Source organism: Octopus sinensis, linkage group LG26 (assembly GCF_006345805.1).
Source record: "Octopus sinensis linkage group LG26, ASM634580v1, whole genome shotgun sequence".
NCBI lineage: Eukaryota > Metazoa > Mollusca > Cephalopoda > Octopoda > Octopodidae > Octopus > Octopus sinensis.
The window spans coordinates 19,364,435-19,389,434 of NC_043022.1; the positions used below are offsets into that span (position 1 = coordinate 19,364,435).

At 37.6% G+C, this 25,000-nt stretch overlaps 1 protein-coding gene across 3 annotated transcripts in view; it reads left to right on the top strand.

Moving 5' to 3' along the window:
- The first annotated feature begins 1,121 nt into the window (after positions 1–1,121).
- Positions 1,122–25,000, top strand: part of LOC115224876 (E3 ubiquitin-protein ligase MIB1-like) — a 28,211-nt gene continuing 4,332 nt past the window's right edge. Inside the window, exons 1-7 of one of the 3 annotated variants that reach the window (XM_036513600.1) lie at positions 1,122–1,274; positions 11,167–11,282; positions 12,690–12,794; positions 14,955–15,095; positions 17,277–17,365; positions 20,790–20,894; positions 24,411–24,528. In XM_036513600.1, coding sequence (XP_036369493.1) covers positions 15,071–15,095; positions 17,277–17,365; positions 20,790–20,894; positions 24,411–24,528 — 337 coding nt within the window. In that variant the 5' untranslated portion in view covers positions 1,122–1,274; positions 11,167–11,282; positions 12,690–12,794; positions 14,955–15,070. Of the gene's footprint in view, positions 1,275–11,166; positions 11,283–12,313; positions 12,347–12,689; positions 12,795–14,954; positions 15,096–17,276; positions 17,366–20,789; positions 20,895–24,410; positions 24,529–25,000 lie in introns of those variants that run through there. The other 2 variants (XM_036513599.1, XM_029795830.2) reach the window with 2 other exon arrangements.

Here is a 25,000-nt window from a genome sequence, read left to right on the forward strand (position 1 = left end):
TATATATATATATATATAATAAATATTAGGGATAAATCCAAATTTACAGGGAAAAGAAATCAGATTTAGGATTAAATCCATTTTATAGTAAAATATTATATAATATTAATAGAGACAAAACCACTATTTTGCAAAACAAACAAGGAAAGACTTAATCAATACATAAAATTTTAATAAAAAGTAAAAATAAGAAAAAGTAAAAATAAAAAGTAAAAAATAAAAAATAAAAAGTAAAAAATTTTTTTACTTTTTATTAAAATTTTATGTATTGATTAAGTCTTTCCTTGTTTGTTTTGCAAAATAGTGGTTTTGTCTCTAATTAATATTATATATATATATATATATATATATATATATATAATATTAATTAGAGACAAAACCACTTATTTTATTTTATTATATTAAAATTTTTTATGTATTGGATTAAGTCTTTCTTTGTTTGATTTGCACAATAGTGGTTTTGTCTCTAATTAATATGATATAATATTTTACTATAAAATTGGATTCAATCCTAAATCTGATTTTCCCTGTAAATTTGAATTTATTCCCTAATATTTATTTTATATATATATATATATATATATATAATATATATATATGGGAGTGTATATGCAATTTATATATACATACGTACATATGTATATATATATGTACATTATATACGTACGTATATATATATATATATATATATATATATATATATATGTGTGTGTGTGTGTGTGCGTGTGTGTGTGTGTGTGTGTGGGGTGTGTGTATATATATATATGTACATGTATATTTATATATACATATATATAGTTCGTTTAAATATTTGTTGTGCAAAATGACCATTCCGAAATATAGCAATATACATATATATATATATATATATATATATATATATATATATATATATAATATATATATATAGTAAGCAATGTCTCCTGTACCTCCACCACCATTTCCATAACTATCCTGGTGACTACAATGGGTAATTGCCGTATCTAAGCGTGGGCGAAACAAAATCTCCAGCAAAACAATACCCATGAGAACAATACCCAGCATTTGCTATACGATCTTCTCTCAACACCTCCTTCTCTGTTCGATCTTCTCTTACTACCACTCTTCCTCGTTCCTAACAAACACATATAAGTCGATATGCGAAGAGAGGTAACACATTCTGACACAACGTTTAGAGATAGTCATTGCTGTATCTGAGCCAAAGTTCTGAGCCAAAGTTCCGCCCTGAAGAGAACCAACGTTTCCACTCAACAAATCACTTGTCTCGCATTAAGGTAACTTATTTATTCCTTTATTTCTCCCCATATCTCTTTTGCTTTTAGATCACATTTGATATGTTTTAATTTCTGAAAGAAAGTAAAGAAGCATCAGGACCCGAAAGATGCTGATAGGCTCAGCACAAAGGAAGTAGATGTTAGATAGGCCCGTTTCTTTAAGAGTCAGACTCGACAGAGAAAAGGTGATTGAAAAGTAACTTTATCTCCGGGTGTGTATGCAGATTATTGATGGTGAGGTAATTTCAATTTAAGAAGTTATTCATTGCATGGTATTTCGAAAGAAATTACCTGATTTTACAGCATATAGCTTTACTAGTCACAGAAATTGCAAGAATGGTATGACAGCTGTAATATGGGTAAGATGAGCAAATTGGTTTAATTCTCTCCCTCACTCTCTCTCTCTCTCTCTCTCTCTCTCTCTCTCTCTTCCTACCTATCTATCTATCTCTTCAAAGTAGTGACCATCAGGTGAGATACATAACAACTGGTTCAGGAGCATTCAACGATGCAAATGTGTCTCTTCGGCTGATAAATAGATATGTGCACAAACACACACACACAACACTCACACACACACACACACACACACACACACACACACACACACACACACACACCACACACACGCACTCGCACACATGCCTCAGAAACCATCAATCAAGTATTTTCCTAGTTTCGGACTATTCCTGAAGATAATCAATATCAATATATGTAATCACCATAGACCATGAACCCCAAAATACGTTCAACTTTGCGAGAGTGAAGGACAACAAAAAATAACGATAAGCAAATTATAAGCATATATATACATCTATCATCAACTGCCTAAATAACATCACTATGGTTTCGATACCAGGACAGTATCAAGCTATCGGAAGTTGTCAACATCGTTAAAAACATTAAACACAGCCTGTGAATCAAACACCAGCATCGAATATAAACGAAATCGTTTTAACATATAGCTACAAAGGTAGAAATTAAAAATCGGTATCTATAAAAAAAGCCCCAAAAAACTTCCAAATAAGGGTATTGCTATCTTGAAGACTGTAGGGTAAAATAGAACCAGTGAACAAACCTTATTGAACAAAATTTCAATAACATAGAAAATAACAACTCCAGGAATAACAAACCTATTACTTCAAACTTAGTAACAAATAGAGACTGATAAATATGCTGTTCATTGTTCTGTAATATATTGGTTTCGGGGGTGGGTGATAGTCAGTTACATCGACCCCAGTGCTAAACTGGTACTTACTTTTTCGACCCAGAAAGGATGAAAGACAAAAGTAATTGAGCGGAACTTTCTTCTTCTTCTTCTTCTTCTTCTTCTTCTTCTTCTTCTTCTTCTTCTTCTTCTTCTTCTTCTTCTTCTTCTTCTTCTTCTTCTTCTTCTTCTTCTTCTTCTTCTTCTTCTTCTTCTTCTTCTTCTCCTTCTTCTTCTTCTTATTATTCGTAGCCCTTCTTCAAATTTCGTAGCCTACCTCAACACGTGTGTGCTCGGTCAGAACAGCCGATAAGTGAATGGGAATTATTCACATTATAATTAGAAAAGCTCTCCGAGAGCGCAGACCTCCGCCAAGCAGCTCATTTCTACCCATATACACGCATGCTGAAAATTGTCCAATTTCCCAAACCAACGCCGGCAAAAACATAACCTTCGTGGAGGTACAACAAAATAACACAGCCATATGATTTTAACAAAAAACCTTCTAGAAACAGGAATCATCTGAAACAGTAGTAATACATCAATGACAACAGCAAGCTAGTGTCACCATACAACTAAAAAGGAACAACAATTACCTAAAACTTGAGTGATACACACACAACATCATGGTCAGAAAAGTAACAGTCGGTTACGGTGACGTGTGGATGCCGATCCTGGTTCACATAAACATGATCTAGCAGGCTTCCATAGTTGGTGATGGGCTTTTGGACGAGTTGGTCGAATTCAAACTGGTTCACAATTATCAAGTTCTCATGGTTAGGGGAATCAAGAAGATCCACGTTGAAATCACCAAGGACGATGGTCAGATTATTCCTTGGCAAAGATCTTATATTGATGATGCAGGATGGAGCAACTTGTACGGAAGGAAATCTGTAAATGGTGATGATATTGATTTTTGTCGACGAGATGGTCACCCCGACAACAGTGTACTCTAAGCCATTGACATTCAAATGTATATCAGTGGGGGCGATTTGCTTGGCAACAGTCATCACCCCACCTCCACGCCCCAGTGCAACAGGCCTGCCTGCTCTAGTGGTCTTCGACCACGTTAGGATGGATGCTTCATGAGGATTTTGCTTCAAGAACGTTTCCACGAAACAAAACACATCAACATTTTGAAGAGTGTTGTCCGCTTTCAAGTCTTGTTCATGTTCAAAGAAGGCCATGATATTGAGCAGGCTGATCTGCAGTCCTCCATGAGTAACTGTGGGAGAAGCAGAAGGCAAAGTTTCAGAGGGTGTTTGCTGTTGAAGCCAGTCCATTTCACGAACAACAGATGGACTAGTGTCGATTGTTTCGCTGCCGTTTGTTTAGGGAGTTTGATTTCTTTATCCATCAGTGTCTAGGAAGATAGATACGCGAGTAAAATTACTAATAGAGAAACGAAAATAAACTTTGGAAACAGTAACGCCACCATAGGTTACGTGAAAACGATGAACGTATTTTTGAAGGGAGAAAGTAAAAGAACGTAATATTGTAATACTTCATGTAAAATAAATAGAACAAATGAAAAATTCTTCAAGAACCCATAAAAATTCCCGGATCACTACCAAAATTTCATCATCTATTTCTTCTGTCATTACCAACTTTTCTTACGAATTTCATCAAATACCGGTCAAAATTGTTTGAGTTATTTTGTATACAGAGAGGCAGACGGAGGGAAGGACGGACAAACCAACGCCGAAGAAAACATAAACTCCTTCCTTGGCAGAGGTAATAAATCATTAAAAATTTCATCAGTGGCCAGCATATAAAAGTAGACCAATTAAGGTAAAATCATATATATAATTATAATGAAGGGCATAGAGTTTGGGATCCCCGTTTATCACGTGTATGTGCTATTTTCTCACTTGCTTTAATATTATTATTATTATTATTGCTGTTGTTGTTTTTGTTGTTGTTGTTGTTGTTGTTGTTGTTGTTGTTGTTGTTGTTGTTGGGGAGACGCAATGGCCCAGTGGTTAGGGCAGCGGAGTCGCGGTAGTAGGATCGCAGTTTTTGATTTCAAGACCGGACATTGTGAGATTTTATTGAACGAAAACAGATAAAGCTCCACGAGGATCTGGCAGGGGGTGGTGTTGAACACTGCTGTACTATTTCCCCACACTTTCTCTCACTCTGTCTTCCTGTTTATGTTGTACCTGTAATTCAGAAGGGGCTAGCCTTGTCACACACTGTGTCACACTGAATCTCTCTGAGAATTACGTTAGGGGTACACGTGTCTGTGGAGTGCTCAGCCACTTACACGTTAATAAATAGGGTGCGACGTCACTGGTGCCAAGCTGTATCGGCCTTTGCCTTTCTCTTGAATAACATCAGTGGTGTGGAGAGCGGAGGCTGGTATGCATGGGCGAGTGCTGGTCTTCCATGAACAGCCTTGCCCAGACTTGTGCATCGGAGGGTAACTTTCTATGTGTAATCTCATGATCATTCATGACCAAAGGGAGTCACAATTATTATTATTATTATTATTATTATTATCATTATTATTATTATTATTATTATTATTATTATTATTATTATTATTATTATTAATATCATCATCATCGTCATCGTCATCATCATCATCATCATTATTATTATTATTATTATTATTGAATGAGAGAGCAGTGCATGCCATCAAAATGACCCTGGGGTAAAATATGAATCAGGGCATTTATTATTATTATTATTATTATTATTATTATTATTATTATTATTCTATGTTTGACTTTTGCTTTATGTCTGTACAAGTTGGCTCCAGGTCTCACCCAGAGACCTCAAGAGACAACAGGTTGGAAGTTCTGTGCCATATATTTGGGGGGGGTCCCTTTTTTTTGGTGTTGTACTAGTGAATGTCTAATACATAAAAAAAAAAAAATTTTTTTAATAAAATAAATAAATAAATAAACAAAAAATTTTGTTTTAAACCTTGGGATTACATAGAGAGTATTTTGCGTCGGATATGAGCAGTTCCCATGGGCACTATCTTTTGAATTTCTGCCATTTTGGGGTTTCCTGGTATCTTATTATTATTATTATTATTATTATTATTATTATTATTATTATTATTATTATCATTATTATTATTATTATTATTATTCCTTCGTAACACAGTGTAGATAAAAATTCACCGCAGTATTTAGTCATCTGTCAAGTCACAACAAGGATCCCAGACAGATAATACTTTCCTTAAGATGTGCGCTGTGCCCAATATGGCTGCTTTTTGCAAGACATCAATCTTGCATGGAATTTCCAGTTACCTTAAGAAATCCTGTAGTTTCAATGGCACTGCGCCCAACGCTCTGATCACCACTGGTATCACTCTTACATTACCCTCTCGCATTCTATATAGTGGTGCCATTCCCACTTTCAATACGGAGTACTTGGTGATTATTTTCAACCTCTTTACTCACAACATTCATGTCATTTGGTATGACTACCACAATGATCTGACAGTATTTGTCTCTCTTATTTAATATGACAACATCCGGCCGACGGTATTCGATTGCACGATCCATCTGAAAATCTTAGTCCCAGAGTATAGTTACTTTTCCATCCTCCTGTATAAGTTTACTTGGTACTTTCTCATACCAATTCTCTGTTACTTCATATTGGTTTTTACTGCATTAGAGCCAATGAAGGTACACACACACTTTATCATGGCGGCGCTTGTATTCTGTTGGTGGAAGGCTCTTACTTCCACTTACCAAGTGGGTCACATTTTCCACAGAGTCTGCATTCTTGGTTGTCAGAAGTTTTATAGATGTTGTACTTCACCGAATTGGTAGCGAGAGCTTGGTCTTGTGCAGCAATGATCAGGCTTTCGGTAGTACGCTTCAAATCACCTCGCTCAAGCCATGCTCACAATGCTGTATTATCTTAACATCTTGTGTATTCCTTTCAAACTGTCCATGCATTCTCATTTCATGAAGGTTTTCTTTTCTCTTTTCCTCAGCTCTTTAGTTAAACTCTTCCTTGCCATCATTTCAAATGTATTTATACCCTTATCATTCGCGGCCTATTGCAGCAGCTCTTCATCTCTATTTATCAAATACTCGGCAAGCATTCTCATTTTACTCCTCTGTACTAATTAGTTCTCTGTCACCATTTCTTTCTTTTCACATACAGTCTTTTGACGTTTGATTTAGGGTGTATATCCCCCTGCAGCGTCATCAACTGTCTCGTCCTTCTATCCAGGGAGGTTATTTCCTCCTTAGTCCATTTGAGGATGGACGAACTATTACAGACCACCGCATCTGCCCAGCCTTTCATTGCTGTAATCAAATTTTTGGCATTCAGGTCGTATTTCAACACCATCTTCACCCCTTTTCAATACATCTCGTTGACCTTGACTTATTATTATTATTATTATTATTATTATTATTATTATTATTATTATTATTATTATTATTATTATTCCCAGGATTGTGAGTGATAACAAACAGGGTATTTTTATGTTCATTTTCCCGTTTATCCTTAGTATGAGTGTTTTTTCTACTTAGTGTAAGGGTGTAAATGCAAGGAAGAGTTTAAACACAGAGCTGAAGAGAAGAGGAAAGAAAACCTACTTGAAATGAGGATATACATACATACATACATACATACATACATACATACATACATACATATATGCATATATATATATATATATATATGGTTAATCCAAACAAGAAAGCACATAAAAACACAACAACGCAAGGACGTGGAACAAATGTAGTATTATTGGAGGCTCAGGAAAGAAGGAAAGAAGGAGGGTTCAACGTTTCGAGCGGAGCTCTTCGTCGGAAACATAGGAGAAGGAAAGATCCAGAGAAGGGAAGACAGAGGGAAAAAATCACCAGCGGTACACACGAGGTCATGTATGTATATATATATAGACACACAAGTTAAACGCCTAGGATACAAATAGTCTGGGTCATGTGAAAGTCTCCTTTGTTGACGATTAGATTATTGCTTTCTTTGTACCAAATAGATTTGGAGTATTTCTTCCGATGGAAATTTCTTGAGAGATATTTCAGACAATGGTCACTGTTGGATAATACATTGATACATTGAACTTCCTGTGGGAGTAGATATATATATATATATATATAAAGATAGGGAGATAGATAAATGGATAGATAGATAGATATACATATATACATATATATACATATATGTGCATGTGTGTATACATATATAGGTATGTATGTATGTATGTATGTATTATGCGTGTGTGTATATGTGTGTATGTGTTTGTGAAGGCGCATGGCTTAGTGGTTACGCTATTAGACTCGTTGGGTCACGAGTTCGATTTCCGGCGGCACGCTTTGTCCATGAACAACACACTTTATTTCACGATACTCCAGTCCACTCAGCTGACGAAAATGAGTCGTACCTGTGTTTCAAGGGGCCAGCCTTGTCACACACTGTCTCACTGAATCTCCCTGAAAAGTATGTGAAGGGGTACGCGTGTATGTGGAGTGCTCAGCAACTCGCACGTTAATCTCACGAGCAAGTTGTTTCGTTGATCGGATCAATAGGAACACTTGTCGTCGTAAGCGGTGGAGTGCCAGTGCAGTGTGTGTGCACTAGTTATAGGTGCATTGGGAACTATTCCGAAAGATTTGAACAGACGGATACAAGAAATAAGAATAAAACCCAGTTTAGCACAGCTCCAGAAAACAGTGTTATTAGGGACACCTAGAATGCTTAGGAGGGTTCTTGGCATCTAAGGTCGTAGCCCGATGTTAAGACTTTTTCTTTTCCAACAGTCTAATCTGTTGCGTATATATGAAAATTAATAATGATGATGATGATGATGATGATAATAATAATAATAATAATAATAATAATAATAATAATAATAATAATAATAATAATAATAATGATGATGATGATGATGATGATGATGATGATGATGTTGATGATGATGATTTCTTTATGGCCACAAGTGCTGAACACAAAAGAAATAGGGACAATACAATGAAAGGGACAAGAAAATTTCTAACGGCAAAATCTCCAGTAGGGAAGAGTTTCACCCAAGACCAAACAAGCGCCCCCCCCCCCCGCATATCCTGATCACCCCGACTGTCAGGAGCACCTCAAGAAGGCAGCACTCTTCCTCTCAAGTACCCTGTCCTACAAGCGTATGTTCAGAGAAGGCCGTTTCACACGGTACATTTCCGCCACATTCACCCATCTTTCAACGAAAATACTGGGTAAGGGCAGAACGTCCCAGTCTACCTTCACTCTCCTTTTCGAGTGGAACCTGAAAAAGTCGATGAGAGGATAGTCGAAGTGGAAAGTATCTGTCTTCAATCTTTTCAGTCTCATCTATGTACTACCTTCTTCGTCATAGCCATCAGACTGAGGAAAACTGTTTTTCTTTTCTGGCCAAAGGAAGGCGGCGGAGCTATATTCACGATGGACTCAGTTGATAACTGGATCCGTACTCTATACAACAACAGCTGCTCGATAAAGCTCCATAAGTCAGTAATGCACGGATATTAGACGAGTGGATGTAGGATAGCTTCGTTGTCCTGTGCATATCTCGGATAGGTCACTCTGACAGCACTTCCGTATCTGTAGAGCTTTTCGCAAACGGCAGAACTCTCTGGTAGCACTGCCAAGTTAGGAATTTCTGAAAGTTATCCATAGACCCAGAACTGAAAGTCTTCCGCAAAATATCAGTTAATTGATCCCACCTAGTGCCCAGAGTTTCTCCGAGGACGTCGTCACTCTTGCTCGCCAATAATCCCCTATAGAACTTCTTAGCGGAACTTTCACCTCTCGTAATGTCTGACTGGCAAAAAGCTGTGAGCGCTCACCAACACTCCAGGTGCCAAGCGCCTTTTCTTGGTTTACGCTTGATTCAGGATGAGCTTGACAAATAATGATCACACCTGCTCACCGTTAATTTAACGCAGGAGATGTAGTCTCAACGCATGTCTAAACATCAATAGCCACAGCATGCCCAGTCTTTCACTCAGCAGCTATTGGCAGCTGATGGGCGCTCTAACTGGTGGAACGCATTCCTCCTATAGAAAGTAGAAGACCAAGCGCTCCAGTGTCATCAGCCACGAAGCAGAGCGAGAGACGACAGTTAGACGGTAGTAGATGACGGATGCGATTTATACATTCGCTACCGCTGCCAGACCTTCAGGGATGACTTCCTCTCTGCCCATTTCTGGGTGAGACTAGCCACCCTGCTCGTTACCTCACTTCATTTCTTGTCCTCCAGGAGGTCCAGACTAAACAAGATCCGAGTAATTTAACAGCTGTCGGTCGGCATGGACCTGACTCTCCAGGTGCTGAGCAGCAGGCCCACCGACTTCTCTTGGTTAATCTTTGCTCCTGTTACAACTTTGCACTCCCTTAAGGCATTGATAACCACATCGGTTTCAGAGATGTCCGACAGTATTGCGCTGACTTAGAAACCGACACAAAATACCGCAATACTGCATCCAAGATCATGCAAGACGTCTCTTGAAACATCCAGCTTCCGCAACAGTTGCTCGAGAGCCAGTACGTACAGAAGAGGCGAGAGTGGGCATCCTTGACGGACCGAACGAGCGATGCTAAACGATTCCGATAGGTGGCCATTTCCTTTGGTCACCGAGCAGATATCGATGTACATTGCAGCGATCCAGCCTCTGAAAACGAGTGCGAAACCTGCTTCTGCGAGAACAGCCTCCAGATATTGGTGGTCAACTGTATCAAAAGTTTTTGATTGATTCAAATTGATCAGGGCCCCACCCATGTCAGGATATTTACCTAACCTCACTATGATGTAGCGGGTGAAGTGGTAGTTGTCGTGGGAAAATCTGTTTGGGATAGCGAGTGTCTGCGCTTCAACAACCAGTTTATCGAAGACAAGCATCAACCACTTGGCTAAAATCTTATAATCTGCATTCAGCAAGGTTAAAGGCCTAAAATTATCAATCTTGTACCCCCTTATCGGGTCCTCTCTCAATAGCATCATCACTCCATGGTTCACAGCTCCGGAAATTTTTCCGTCCTACTGCCAGTTGTGCTAGACATCTGCCAAGAGATCACCGAACAAGTTTGACATATGAAAATAAAGCTCGAAGTGTAGACCATCCAGCCCAGGAGATATCTCTATGGCACAGCTAGTAATTTCCCAGCTAGTTATGTCCTTTCGAATAAAGAAACGATCGAATTTAAAAAGTCAATGAAGCTGAGCAACACACAACTAAGCATACCAAAGGAAAGAATTAATGAACACCGGATTCCATTTCTCAATATGCACAATCTTGGGGTAGCGAACATTTTTCACTCCATAAAAGCAAACTTACCAATACTTCTACAAAGCCTCAAATTTAAAAAAATCACTAAACGGCCATGTCGAGAATATCATGTTAAGAGCCTAAAGAGAATGCATCATTTTATTGTTGGATTGCAATTTCAACGTTTACTAATCGGTACAATTGAAACGCGTTGGTCTTAAATGCGGTGTATGATTATCGAATTAAAGGTAATGATATTGCTACTTCAGAGTAATCCTTATATTTATATTGTCTACAACACACACACACACACATACACATGTATATATATATATATAATATATATATATATATATATATAATATATATTATATATATATATTATTTATTTATTATATATAAACATATTTATTTGTTTATTTATTTATTTATTTATTTATTCTTGTGGTTTCAGTTGAATTAGAATTTGCGGAAACAATGGGTGGAAATGTGGTAATAATCCAAAATAATGTCGTTGTAAATGTAGAATCACAAAAAGAACGTGGAGAATGGTGTTCTGGAAAGGAATACGTAGGTGTTGCTTTCTCTCTTTTTAGCATTATGCTATCTGATGTCTGTTAATCAATGTAATTCATACTTATTCATACATAATTGTTATTATTATTATGATTATGATTATTATTATTATTATAATTATTATTATTATGATTATTATTATTATTATTATTATTATGATTATATTATTATTATTATTATTATTATTATTATTATTATTATTATTATTGTTGTTGTTGTTGTTGTTGTTGTTGTTGTTATTATTATTATTTTATGTTTGACTTTTGCTTTACATTTGTACAAGTTGACTCCAAGACTCACGCAGAGACCTCAAGTGACAACAAACTGGAAGTTCATGTTGGAAGTTCATGTTGGAAGTTCATGCCTAGGGTGTCATATATTTGGTTTTGTACATAGTATTGTTCTAGAGAATGTTTAAGAAACCATAAGAAAATTATGTTTGTTTTAAAAGATGTTTATTCTTTTTGACCGGTTTCACTCTTTTATTAATAGATTGTCAAAATAAAATGTAAAGCTTTGTATGAGCTTTGTTGTGTTAAGTACTGGTTATCACAAAAGTATTAAAGTACAGATATTTCAATACATCCGCCCGTGCGGTACCTTACAAACTTATTTTGTCATATATATATATATATATATATATATATATATTATATATATATATATATAATCAAGAGCAAACATCTAAGTCACAGGGAAATGAAAAATGATAACGGAAGCGAAATGAATGAATGGAATGAGTCTGAATAAGCTGACATACTAACATTTTCCAGAGCTGCTGGATTAAGGCACAACGTTTGGTTATGAGGGTTTTTATATTTCACTATTATATCGCCTGAAATATTCACAGATTCAACAATGCCGGTTTCTCCCACAAACTGAAAATAAAGGAAGTAAAACAAAGATTAACACATTCACACACACATATATGCACATACACACAAACATATGTATGTATGTATGTATGTATGTATGTATGTATGTATGTATATATAATAGTGAAATATGAAGACCATCATAACCAAACGTTGTGCCTTAATCCAGCAGCTCTGGAAAAGGTTAGTATGTCAGGCTATTCAGACTCATTCCATTCATTTCGCTTCCGTTATCATTTTTCATTTCTGTGTGACTTAGACGTTTGCTCTTGATTATACAAGCCAGCGTCAACGAATATTACGTGGATAAATTTGATTTCAAAGGCTTACTTTGACAACAGACTCATACCAACAAAATTTCTTCTCTGCTAAGTTCAACAGTTTAACAACATGGTAAAAAATCTGTGACAAATAATTCTTCTTTTCTGTCTCTCTTTTCTCTCTCTGCCCCCCCCCTCTCTCTCTCTCTCTCTGTCTTCCACCGTCTTTATCTTCCTCATGTTCCATTCAAATTTCTTTGATACAGGTTACCCAGTGGAGCGTTAAAGATAGAGTTAAGATACTTAGTGATGTCGAGAGAGTTAAAACTTATCAGGAATATCGTGGTGAATGGAATCCAGATATGAAATCGGTGAGTGAATTTCTTATGCTGTGCTGTCCCAAATTTAACCAGGCCCATCAAACATAATATAAATTGTCCCACAGTCTGTATGCCCCCATCCACAATGAATATTCTCAGAAGAAATCAACTATTAAACTAAGCGAGTAATTGAAATGGATAGAGAATGTCTAAACAATGAGGTCTCAAATCCGATTTTGTATGTATTGTAAAAAATGTAAGCAGTGATACATACCAACTAATATAAAATTTAAATAAAGTTATTATTAAAGAAATAATATAATACTCACAGATATGTGTGTGTGTGTGTGTGATAGTGTATGTCTGATTGTGTATAAGTGTGCATGAGCGCGCATGTGTAAGTGTACAACATGGAAAGATATCTTCATATAAAATATTGTGCAATATAAATACTTTTATAAAAAATCATCTTTCCCACTAGATGATGTATTATAACTACCAAACGGCAATTAGACAATCTCCATATGTGAGAGGGAACGAAGAATTCTCAAGAGTTGGCAAGGAAATGCATAGGCTTACTGTTGATAGATAAGAGGATAGTAATGGTCATATGTTTCTGGTTCAATTTCCGTCGGCGGCACGACACTTGGTTAGATAATATACATGTATAAAACAAGGATACGACAAGAGTAATATTTCAATGTAGCCAGTAGCATTTATAACATGTATAAATGCAACCTATCTATCTATCTATCTATCTATCGACATATATACATATATACGTACATACATACATACATACAGACAGACATACATGCATATATATATATATATATATATATATATATATATATATATATGTGTGTGTGTGTGTGTGTGTGTATGTGTGTGTGTGTGTATGTGTGTGTGTGTGTGTGTGTGTGTGTGTGTGTGTGTGTGTGTATGATGTTGTGTCTGGGGAGAGTAATTTTCTTTTTGTGCCTTGTAATACACTCTGTCAAAAGAGTCTTAGGATTTTTCTGTAGAAGGCAAAGAATTTATTTCTGCTGTCACGTATACAACAAATCAATACTTGAATTATAACATTTAGATACAAAGAAATAAATGAAAAGAGATAAGAAAAGATAAGAAAGAAAAGAAGAAAAAGGGGTAAAACAGAAAAAGACCGAGGGGAGGGGCTACGTCAGATCAAGTGGTGTGCTCAGATTAAATGATGCACTCAGTTGCTCCTTGCGGTAAGGAGCGCGATAGCGATACTGCGCAGAATGGCCAGCGACACTCGCTGCAACAACTGCTCCACCTCGCAGGGATCATTTTCCCAATGGGCCGCCGCTATCTTGATTTTGCGGAGGAAACAGGTAGCACAGGGTCCGAGAATATCTTTCGTCTCAACGGCGACCGATTAGATCGTTGTATTTATTGATTTTTCTCTCATCTGCGTTAAGGGCGGCAACTTTCGGGTTTGCAATCAATCCTGCAAAGTTGGAACCGGAGAACGTGTTGCTGCATGTCATGTGCCAGACTATTGATCTTCCTCCCTCGAATGAGAAGAGGGTTATTCCGACAGAGCCCTGACTGTTCCTGGAGTCGAAGCCTGCTGGCTCAAGTTGAAACGGGAAACCAATCGTGTCAAGGTCCCTTACAATTACGTTATTTAGAGCGGCGGGTCGGTGTATCGTTCCGCGCTAAGGCTACAGGATACTGGATGCAGGTCGAAATGGTTTTTCTCCTGGAATATGTCTTCAGAGTAGAATACATAACGCTCATACAGAATAGTTTTTCTCCTCCACATCTGGAGACAATTCAAGATGCAATTTAACTTTGTGGACAAAGCTTTTCTGAAGAGGCTATATCCAGAGAGGAATGAAGGGCGGCTGGAGGATGAGTGACGTCTTGAAGTATGCCGAAATATCAAGGATAAGCAGTGATATATGACTAAGTGCGTTGATGCAAGTTTGTTTGTTCAACTATATATTACTATAAAAGGCCAGATAGTGAATACTGGAACACATCTGGTCATGGGCATTCTGCAACAAGAACAACAATGGTGACTTGCATTGGTAATGGACATTGGCTCTGCCACTAGGGCCGTTAAAGATAAATATTCATATCGTTAATTTAACCCTTTTAAGATGTTCTTATGTATTTCCATAAGACTTGGGTTATGGTTACAGTTTGACCTCATTTAGTATGTTGTTTGTATCTTTGTAGGTATTAGGTAAAACTGGTATCATATATTGTATATTCCCTGATGGCGATTTAGTTGTATCGGTGTCTGGTAAACATTTGTATTCAATCCTCTGTGCTGCGAAAAGGTATCCGGAATTATGTTACCTGAGGAAGGAGACATCGGTAAGTTTTTTAACTTTTTCGTTTTTCTTCACACTTTTTATAGATACATGAATGGGGGAACAAGATATATGAATTACTTCTGCGGTTTTTATTTTGATTTCTTGTGAATTCTTTGATTATACAATACTAAAAGATAACTTGCATTGTAGATTATTATTTTATTATTAATTACGTAAGCAACGCGGTGAGAACGCAGAATCGTTAGCAATGCTTCGAAGCATTTCGTCTGTCTTTATGTAGATTTCAAATTCTGCCGAGGTTAACTTCGACTCCATCTTGCCGAGTTCGATAAGTACCAGTTATCTTTTGGAAAGCAGAGTTCTGCAATATGCCGATAACTGCCAAAGAGATATTGGACGCGATGAAGAGCTGTACGAAGGAGAATTCTCCTGGGCTGGATGGTCTGCCTTTTGAGCTTTATCTTCATATACCAGGCATCTTTGGTGACCTCTTGGCAAATGTCTATCGCAACCGTCAGCTGAGCGGAAGAATACCCAGTGCAGTCTGTGAGCCATCGCTGAGAAAGGAACAGAGCGAGAGAGACAATATAAATAAATTAAGCCCATAATCTACTGAACGCAAATTATCAGATTTTGGCCAAGTTGTTAGCATAAAGGATGGCATGTGCTGTCGATAAACTGGTCGACGACGCGCAGACATGCACTATTCCAAACATGCACGGCAACGTTCATCTCATACGCAACATCATAGAGAAGGTAGGGAAGGAACCTGGTTTGGGTTGAGCTCTGAATAATTTGGATCAGTCAAAAGCTTTTGGTAGAGTCGACCATCAACGCTTGGAGGTTGTTCTCGCCGCGGCCAGTTTCGGTTCTATATTCAGAAACTGGATCGCTGCAATGCACAGCAACATCTTTTCGGTAGTCAAAGTAAATGGACACCTACTTAGTATCGTTCGTTCGGTCCGTTAAGGAAACCAACTCTCATCTTTTCTATGCGTGCTTGCTCTCGAACCGTTATTAATGAAGATGGCTGTTTCGAGGGGCATCCTGTCTGAAATAGGGTGCAGAAGATTCGTGTCGGCTTATGTGGACCACGTACCTGTGATAGAGTCGAACAGCTCGGACATCGAAGTGATCGGCACAACGTAAGCGAGTACGAATTAATCAGGACAAGTCGGTGAGCCGGCAGCTCGGCATCTGAAGAGATAGATCCATGCCAACCGACTGCGTTGTAGAGCGCTGGACGGAAGGACCAGTTGAAATGCTCGGGGTCTGGATTGGTTCGGACCTTCAGATGAACAAGAACTATGGGGAGAGGAGTCAAACAGTGCGGCCTGCCTCACCTAAAATTGTGCACTGCAGAAATCGAGCCTGAAGAGCCGGGGAGATGGCGAATGCGTACATCGCTTCTCTCATCTACTATCACCTGACCCTCGTATATTGCTCTGCTCTGTAGCTGATGAACCTGGAGCACTTGCTCCTTCAGTTTCTGTGAGTTGAGGACTGGGCATGCCATGGCTAATGATGCGCAGACATGCGCTGAAACTGCGATATCTCCAACGCTTCCTTGACGTTGAACAGGTGTGGTCGCCGTTTTCCAGACAGGATTATACGCAGCTCATCTCTTGACTAAGCTACAGTCTTGGGTCAAGCATAGACCAAGAGAGGGAGCTTCTCACCAGGAGTGTCGGCAATTGATGACACCCAGTCGAGTAATGCGGTCGGTGAAAGTTCCACATTAGATTGGCAGTTAGGTGCGTGACGTCGTGTGGGAAACTCTGGGCGTTGGAAGGGATCTATTAACTGGTCTTTCGGGATGACTTTTGAAACGGGACCGAGGATAATTTTCAAACATCCCTAGCACAGCAGTTCAACTGGGAGGGTCTGCTCTACAGATACGGAAGTGCTGTCAGATGGACTTGTCTAATGTGTGAGCAGCGTGATGAAACCGTTCTGCGTGCAGTCATCCAGTGTCCGGGAATTGCTGACTTGTGGAGCTTTGTCGAACGCATGTAAGATGGATCCAGTTATTGGCCCAGGGATAAAGAGGAACAACAGCAATGAAAACAATAAAACTTATCTACATCATTCTTTTCCCCTATCTTGATTTAATATTCTTTATCGATGTGTTTTTTTTTTCACTGTTCTACTTAGTTATTTCGCTATAAACATGTAGGGACCCGTCTTTTTATTGAATATCTCGATAAATTTCTCTTTATAGAGAAGCTGGTACCGTCTCTGCGTATGAATGCTAGCGTCACAGACTTATTAAGATTCTCGCAGGAACACACAGAAGGTTTTGAAATACAAGTAAGATGTTATTTCTTTATAAGGTACCTTAGAAGAAATCCACTGCTTCCATTTGATCTCAACTCGCCTGAGATCACCCTTGTTATGATAAAAAACTTTTTTGTTTTTAAGTGATCTAAATAAAGATTATTTTCGATTAGGGAAAAGTTTTCGCATAAAAATAATATCGTGTATAACAAAACGATTTACTGAACGAATTGTATATTGTAACTACGAGTGGTATTGCAGGAGGGAGAAAAACCACATTTTCCTTCCTGGTTTCGCTGTCATTCTGCTTATTAAAAGAATATATAGATAAATTAAGCAGACAATTGAGAAATTCTTGACCAACAAATTGACTACTATCAATTATTATTTTTTAATACGAAACTTCTTTATCCCATCTAACAGCCGTTTCTGATTCCAATAATATTCGTAGATTTCTATAACACATCCGATCTGGAATATAGAGCTTCATCAGAGTGAAAAAAATACATATAATAAAAGAAAAGAAAAGAGCCTCGAAAGGAGGAATAGATGCTTAATATATTTGAATCATACCGTTTTGCAGTGTAACGCTTCTGGTCATTGAGTAAAAGACTAAACTAGAAAATTAATTGGTGGGTTAATATTTCTTTGGGGATAACAGGGTGTGTTAATAATAAGAAGTAAGATACGTCTAGGAAAAGAATAGTACTTAAGATTTCGTCAATATTACTAATTAATAATTATCCAAATAACATGCCCATGAATCAATTACGTTTATATACTTACTGATATATTGTAAAGGCCAACCACTTATTGTCCGTAATGGGATTGACCGAAATCCAGCCATCAATATAATCCGTCAGTTAAATTTAAAAGCCAAAGGACAATCTATTAAGACCGTTTAGGGGTAGATGTAAATAGAGAAGTAAATAAAAAGTAAAAGTATTGAGGAGCAGTATATGTTATAAGTGGGCCAAGACCGCTTATGACATTATAAATAAACCAACTGAACATGTAAACAAGCACCGTGCGAAAGAAGGCTCCATGATTAAGGTGGGAGTACCGTTAAGGGGAGGTAATGTTTAGGGCATTGACCTTCACTTATAGATTAAGCAAAAATGCTCGGGGATTTCACTGCAAGAGTGGGAATTGAAACAGACTATGGGAGAATGTTATTAACAAAGAAGGAGTCGAAAACTACAGTGAAAATGGATTCTCGCTCCTTGGGCTGTGCGCTGAGCACTCTCCTCATCACCAACCCCCAATTTCGACTCCCAAATCACTTCAAGACGTTCTGGAAGCACCCCAGGTCGAAACACTATCACCTCTCGATCATCTACTACAGGGAAAATGTTTGCAAGGCTCTGGATCGTTTCCAAGTCATCGCGGAGGAAATCCGACCCGAATCCCAATGTGGATTTCGATCATCGAGAGGGACAACTGATATGAACTTTTGTGCACGGCAAATACAAGAAAAGAGTAGAGAAAACAAAAACCTCTCTATTTTCGGTTCTACTACCTCGAAAATGCCTTTGATACCGTCCCATCGCCTACAACAATGTGAAAGGTCCTCCCACATCTCAGCTGTTCCGATGAGTTCGTTTCCCTAATACAGGGATTACATGATGCTATGACTGAAACCATCTTTCATCAAAATCAACTGTCTGAAGACTTCCCTAACACGGGAGGATTAAAACAATGATACATTTTGGCCCTGACTCTCTTCTCCCTGTACATCCAGACAATCGAGAAGTCATCATTAGGTACCGATATGATGGTGGAACATGTTTCAACTTTGCAAGATTGAAGTTACGAAGACTAACCAGGAGGCAAATGAGTGGTATCAGTATGCTGATAACAACGCAGCGGTCTGCCACTCTAGTGAACAGCTTCAAAAATCGGTGGATAGCTTCACCAATGCTTACACTCGGTTTGGCCTAAAAGTCATTATTAAAAAGACAAAAATCCTGGCACAACCTGTTCTGAAACTCCCGGCCACAACACTACCATCACAGAGAGGCCACTGGAGAAAGTTTCATACCTAAACTTAAATTTTATTATGTGGTTCATCAAGGTGGTCTCTATGCTAGCCCCTATTGCATGTACAGTAATTCTTTTCAACTGACGGTTGTCCTCATGGTCCTCGGAGGGTATGGTACAGCCACTACAGCGCTCTGTGGTGCTTTTCGTCGATGCCGAAGTGATGGTGGGTGGTCTTTCTCTCCCTCACCTGATGGGATAGAAACTACTAAGGTCATGATTGTCTAAGTAATTACAGTCATATCTCAGTTTAAAGGAGAGGCCCTGTTCCCTCGTGTTCATTTCACGTAACTCTACTTCACTCTCAGATAATCTCAATGCAATTTTCCACAGCAAAATCTATGTCTATAGATGAGTAGAGTGAAGCTACATCCATACTACCCATTACATAATCAGTGAAGTTGTTGAAGTGGTTTCCACTTGATTCAACTGGGGAGATTTGTGCTCACACAGACATGCAGCCACATTTCAATGAATGATCGTAACACTCGTGAGAGGAAGTAGGATAACCAATATTTGCGGGAGATATTCGCTCCACTGGCAGGATTGGAGGCCCCCATAACAGGCTTTTCATAGGGTTTATGGTCTTTATGCAACCAGTATAACGAAGGAATATCGTTGTTGAATGCTTGGAAATTTTGTGCAGTCCGTTTCTTGGACTGTAGTATATTGCACCCCCCCCCATGTGTGTGCATTGAGAAGTTTTTCCACTCTTTCATGTTCCTATGGGGCGACTTCGCTCAAGCTACTGATGTGGGCTGTCTATCGACAGTCTGTAAGACTTGTTCGTAGGAAGTTACATTAATTCCTAATTCGCTCTTTTCGTTTTGTAGTTCTTTGACAACAGATGAACTGAGTCATATATAATTTAAGCAAGCATGAACTAAGAGAAGTCATTCAGAGTGGCCTATGCCATATTAATGAATAACATATACAAATACAGGAATATAAAATAGCATATGGCGTAAATTTTAGGTTTATTAAAATTATCTCTGCCCCTAGAGGATGTGTCATAATTAATAATATGAAATTAAAAACAGATCTAGTCGAGAGAGGAGGATAACGTCAAGAAGGAAGAGTTCTCCAGAGTTGACATACCATTAAGACAATGGACAGACATATTGTATAAGAGGAAGGCTGTAGACACATGTTTCTGCTTTAATAGGCGTCATCGTACCCTCAGGCACTAAGTGTCATTTTAATTTTTTTAATAGCAAGTCAGCTTTGGAGAATTACTTCCTTGAAATTATCTCTCATTTTTATATCGAGCTAAAATTTCTTAATTACCTTTGGCAGTTAAGATACATCCTTTTAAGCAGAAATAATTCTCATGCTGCCTGGTATGTGATATACATGTAATTGTGTATGTAAATGTGTGTGTATACATACATTTATTCTTTATTTTTATTTATTTCAGGATAAGAAATATGGCGTTGGTCAGACAGTCAAGATAATTCATGATATTGAAAAAGTTAAAGAATATCAGGATGGACATGGCGGGTGGATTGATTTCATGAAAACGGTGAGTATATTTTAAAAATCGTGCAGAACCAGTTTTGTCATGATCTGGATGTTCTATAATATAGGACTTTCCGCTTGTGATCATTTTGGATTTTATTCGTGATGGTCACAGGTAGAACATCGAGACATGATATACTATCACACGCACATATACATGCACATTATACATTTAGATGTTAATATGTATGTGCACACAGACGCATATCTATCTATCTGTCTATCCATCTATCTATCTATCTATCTATCTATCCATGTTTCTATCTATCTATCTATCTATCTATCTATCTATCTATCTATCTATCTATATCTATCTATGTATCTATCTATCTATCTATCTATCTATCTATCTATCTATCTATCTATCTTTCTATCTAAAATAAGAAGAAACATAGAAAACGTAATTAAGCATAACATCTTTATAACCTGTGCTCGATTCCAGCAGGCGATTGGCGAATTTACACAGAGATTGACATGCTTCATTGATATTTGCTGCAAGATCTCCAATCACTTTGTGAAAATGTGTCAATCAGTTTGGGAAAACGCGAGTATGTTGTATAAAAATAAAAGGACCAATTATGTTTTCTTCGTTTCTTCATACTGTATAACGTGGTTCTAACTCCACACCTTGCCAATGCGGCAACATGATGTTTATTTTGAAATGATGGGATATATGGGATCGGAGTGTAGAATTGTTAACTTTAAATCTTTTGGTTAGGTGTCATGTTTTTAGCACACTTTAAAATTATTACACACACAAATACATACACAGATATAAACATATAAACACATAAACACATACACTCATATATAGAGAGAAACATGCACGTAGACGCACACACATGTATATACATGCACGTGCGTGCTTGCGAGAACGCACACAAACACACACACACACACACACACACACACACTCTTGACATCCTTGAATTAAAATCACTCCAATTGCAACTGTTACAGCTTTTCCCTTTTTATACATTCCTTTACACCATACCGCTTAAATTCATATTGATTTTAACCTTTTGAAATGAGATTAGATTAGACTTATATAAGACACAGCATGTTGTGTAAATTGGAAATGTACTCTTCAGCGATTGAAATGTCAAAGTGTATTCGTTCTGTTTGAGGAAAAGAAACATTAAGTGTCCAGACATGCGAACGATGGTTTGGTTAGTTTTTCTCGGGTAGGTTTTCGTTTGTAGATTCTCTTCAATCTGAACGACCAAATTCTGTCAATATTGAGCTGCTGAAAAACTTAGTTGAAGAAATTCCAAAGAAGCTGCAAGAATATTAGCAAAACATTTTAAATCACACGTCAGTCATAAATCACGTTCAAGAAACAGAAAATATGTCTCGACTATGTCAGTTAATTCTTTATCTGACTACTTTTCAAATTCATCTGTTTCTTACGGAAGTGAGAATTTTCATAAGTAACGAAAAGTGAGTTCTCTAAAATCAACGAAAATGACACCTAACGAAAGAGTAGAATCCGCTCCCTAAATCATAACTGCACTCGAAAAAAAAAAGCTATGCTCTGTGTTTGGTAGTATATGAAATGTGTCGATCATTACGAAGCATTAAAGCAAAACAAATGAGTTAATGCGGAAACATATTGTAATCAATTAGATGTATAACACATAAATATGCAAGACAAAGCGTCGATCATTGATTATCAACTTTTCTGATCATTGCAATATTATTTTGAGGGGAAACTGCTTAAAGAAGTTTAAAATGATATTGAGTGTTTCTTTGCTTCAAATCCTGAAGAATTTTGCACCCGAAAGACCAACAATTTGACATATAAATGGAATTATGCTATCGATATTTGAGGTAGATAACAATTAGGACCACAGAAGTATTTGTTTCTTTCCCATTTTGAAATGGAAAAAACTTTCTTTCCTACTTTCACACAGACACAAACACCATTGTCAGCAGTTCGTCGTAGGTCGTTATTGACTCTTCTATTCAGGAATAAAATGCCTTTGACGCTGAATAATGGAGTAGGCTTCGTCTCCCACCCAGCCATAAACCGCTTCGCTGGGCCTCCACGACAGGTACCAGATAGTGTACAAGAGTGCAACGCGCATGGTCGACAATAAGGCTGCTCTTCCTAATCGTTTTCGTATAGTACAGGTCATCCGCTTTGCCTCATTAAACTTCGAGCAATTTGTCTAGGATTCATTCACCTCGTCGGTTACCTAACGTGGAGAGAGATAAGTGGTTGCTAGCAACTTCCTGAGGTCCAAGTCCCGTCTATAGACGGATGGGGTGACATTGTCTCTTCTGTGCATAGTATATATATATATATATATATATATATATATATATGTGTGTGTGTGTGTGTGTGTGTGTGTGTGGTGTGTGTGTGTGTGTGTATGTGTATATATGTATATACAGAGAGTTGAGTAGGTTAAAACTCGCCATCTGGAAAGATGCGGTTGCTATGGTGAGAAGAGTGATTTTTTTTATCGATTCAAGGGGGCTTTAAGCTCCTCCAGATTGACGCGATTGGCATCTAATCTAATCAATAAAATGAAGAAGGCGAACGTTGAAACAAATTGGATTTTTATGTAAAAAGGAGTCTAAATGAAGCTGGAAGAGGATTAAAATTTACAGGAGGGGGTAACTTGAGGTAAGGAATTGATTGGGAGACATTTTGGGGCGCTACAATGGTTGCTTTGCTCTGAAAACGGGGATTTTATTGATTTTGAGGGACACTTGGGGGTCTAGATTGGACAAATTTTGCCCGATTTCAATCAAATTTTCAACATGGTAAAGTGAAAGCAGATTTGTAATTTAAGCGCGGAAAATGGGTTCGAAATTTTGAAAATTAAGGCAAGAGTTTTGAAGTTGAAAAAACATTTCTCATTTTTACGTACTTTTGCCTTTTATTTTTTATTGTCTACAGTTTTCATTTTTTTTTTCTGAAAGAAATTTACTGCTGCATGTAGCCTGTGTTTAGAGCTTTCATTTGCATGGTCCATCGTCGAAAAATTGCCAAAATAAGTACTAAATTTAACAAAGAAATCCCTTTTTTCTTATTTTTAATCGCTTAAATAGTGGCACATACGGAAGGCAAGTGTGCTTTCAGTTGTCACTACCTGATATTTATGATTGATCTTTCAAAATATTTCCTTTCTCAATTTACTCAACGTCTTTTGTTTTTTTGTATAAATGGGAGATAGATAGATTGAGAAAGATAGAGAGTAAGAGAAAGCGAGGGAGAGTCCGAGAGACAGGAAGAGTAAGAGAGTGGGAAAGTGAGAGAGAAAGGAGAGAGACACAAAGAGGGAGAATGCGGTGATAAGAAACAGAAAGGAAGCAACAGAAAGCAACAACCACACCCTCACCCGCGCGTAGAGCGGGTTACATTAAGCTAGTTAATTATCAAAGGGGTAATCAGTCAATGCATAAAATAGAATGTATCATATTAGAAACTGTTGGCCTCATTTGATAAATTTGTTGTTATATTTTTTCGCATTGACCACATTTTATCCTTATATAATTATTTTGCTTGTAGATATTAGGAAAAACCGTCGTAGTAAAGATGGTGTTACCGAACGCTGATTTACTTGTGTTGATGCCTGGAAGTATGTGGCACCTCAATCCTAAATGCTGTGAAAATGTCAGTGACTCTGGTAAGTTTTATCAATCTTACTGCTCTCCAACCACATTTACAAACTGAATTATTGTTAGGGAGATATCAAATAATATTTTTTCGGGATAGCTCTGTGTTACCAGTGGAGTGAGGTTTTATAGGTTGGCACATTCTGAAATTCATATATACATTGTATTACAAGTTATTGTAAGATGAGATCAGGCGACGAGCAGGCAAAGTCGTTACATGTCGTACAAAATACTTAGCGACATTTCTTCTGAATCTTTATTTTCTAAATTGTACGCTACCGACGTCGACTTTACTTTTCATCATTTCTCAGCCTATAAAATAAGTGACAGATGGTCATTAAGGTCGATGAAATCGACCTTAATGACCTTCCAAATCTGCTGATCTTGTGACAAAATTCGAAAGGGTTATAAAGTAGGATTAAGCGGCAAGCTGGCAGAATCATTAGAGCGTCAGACCAAATGCTTAGCAGCAGTCTCGTTCAT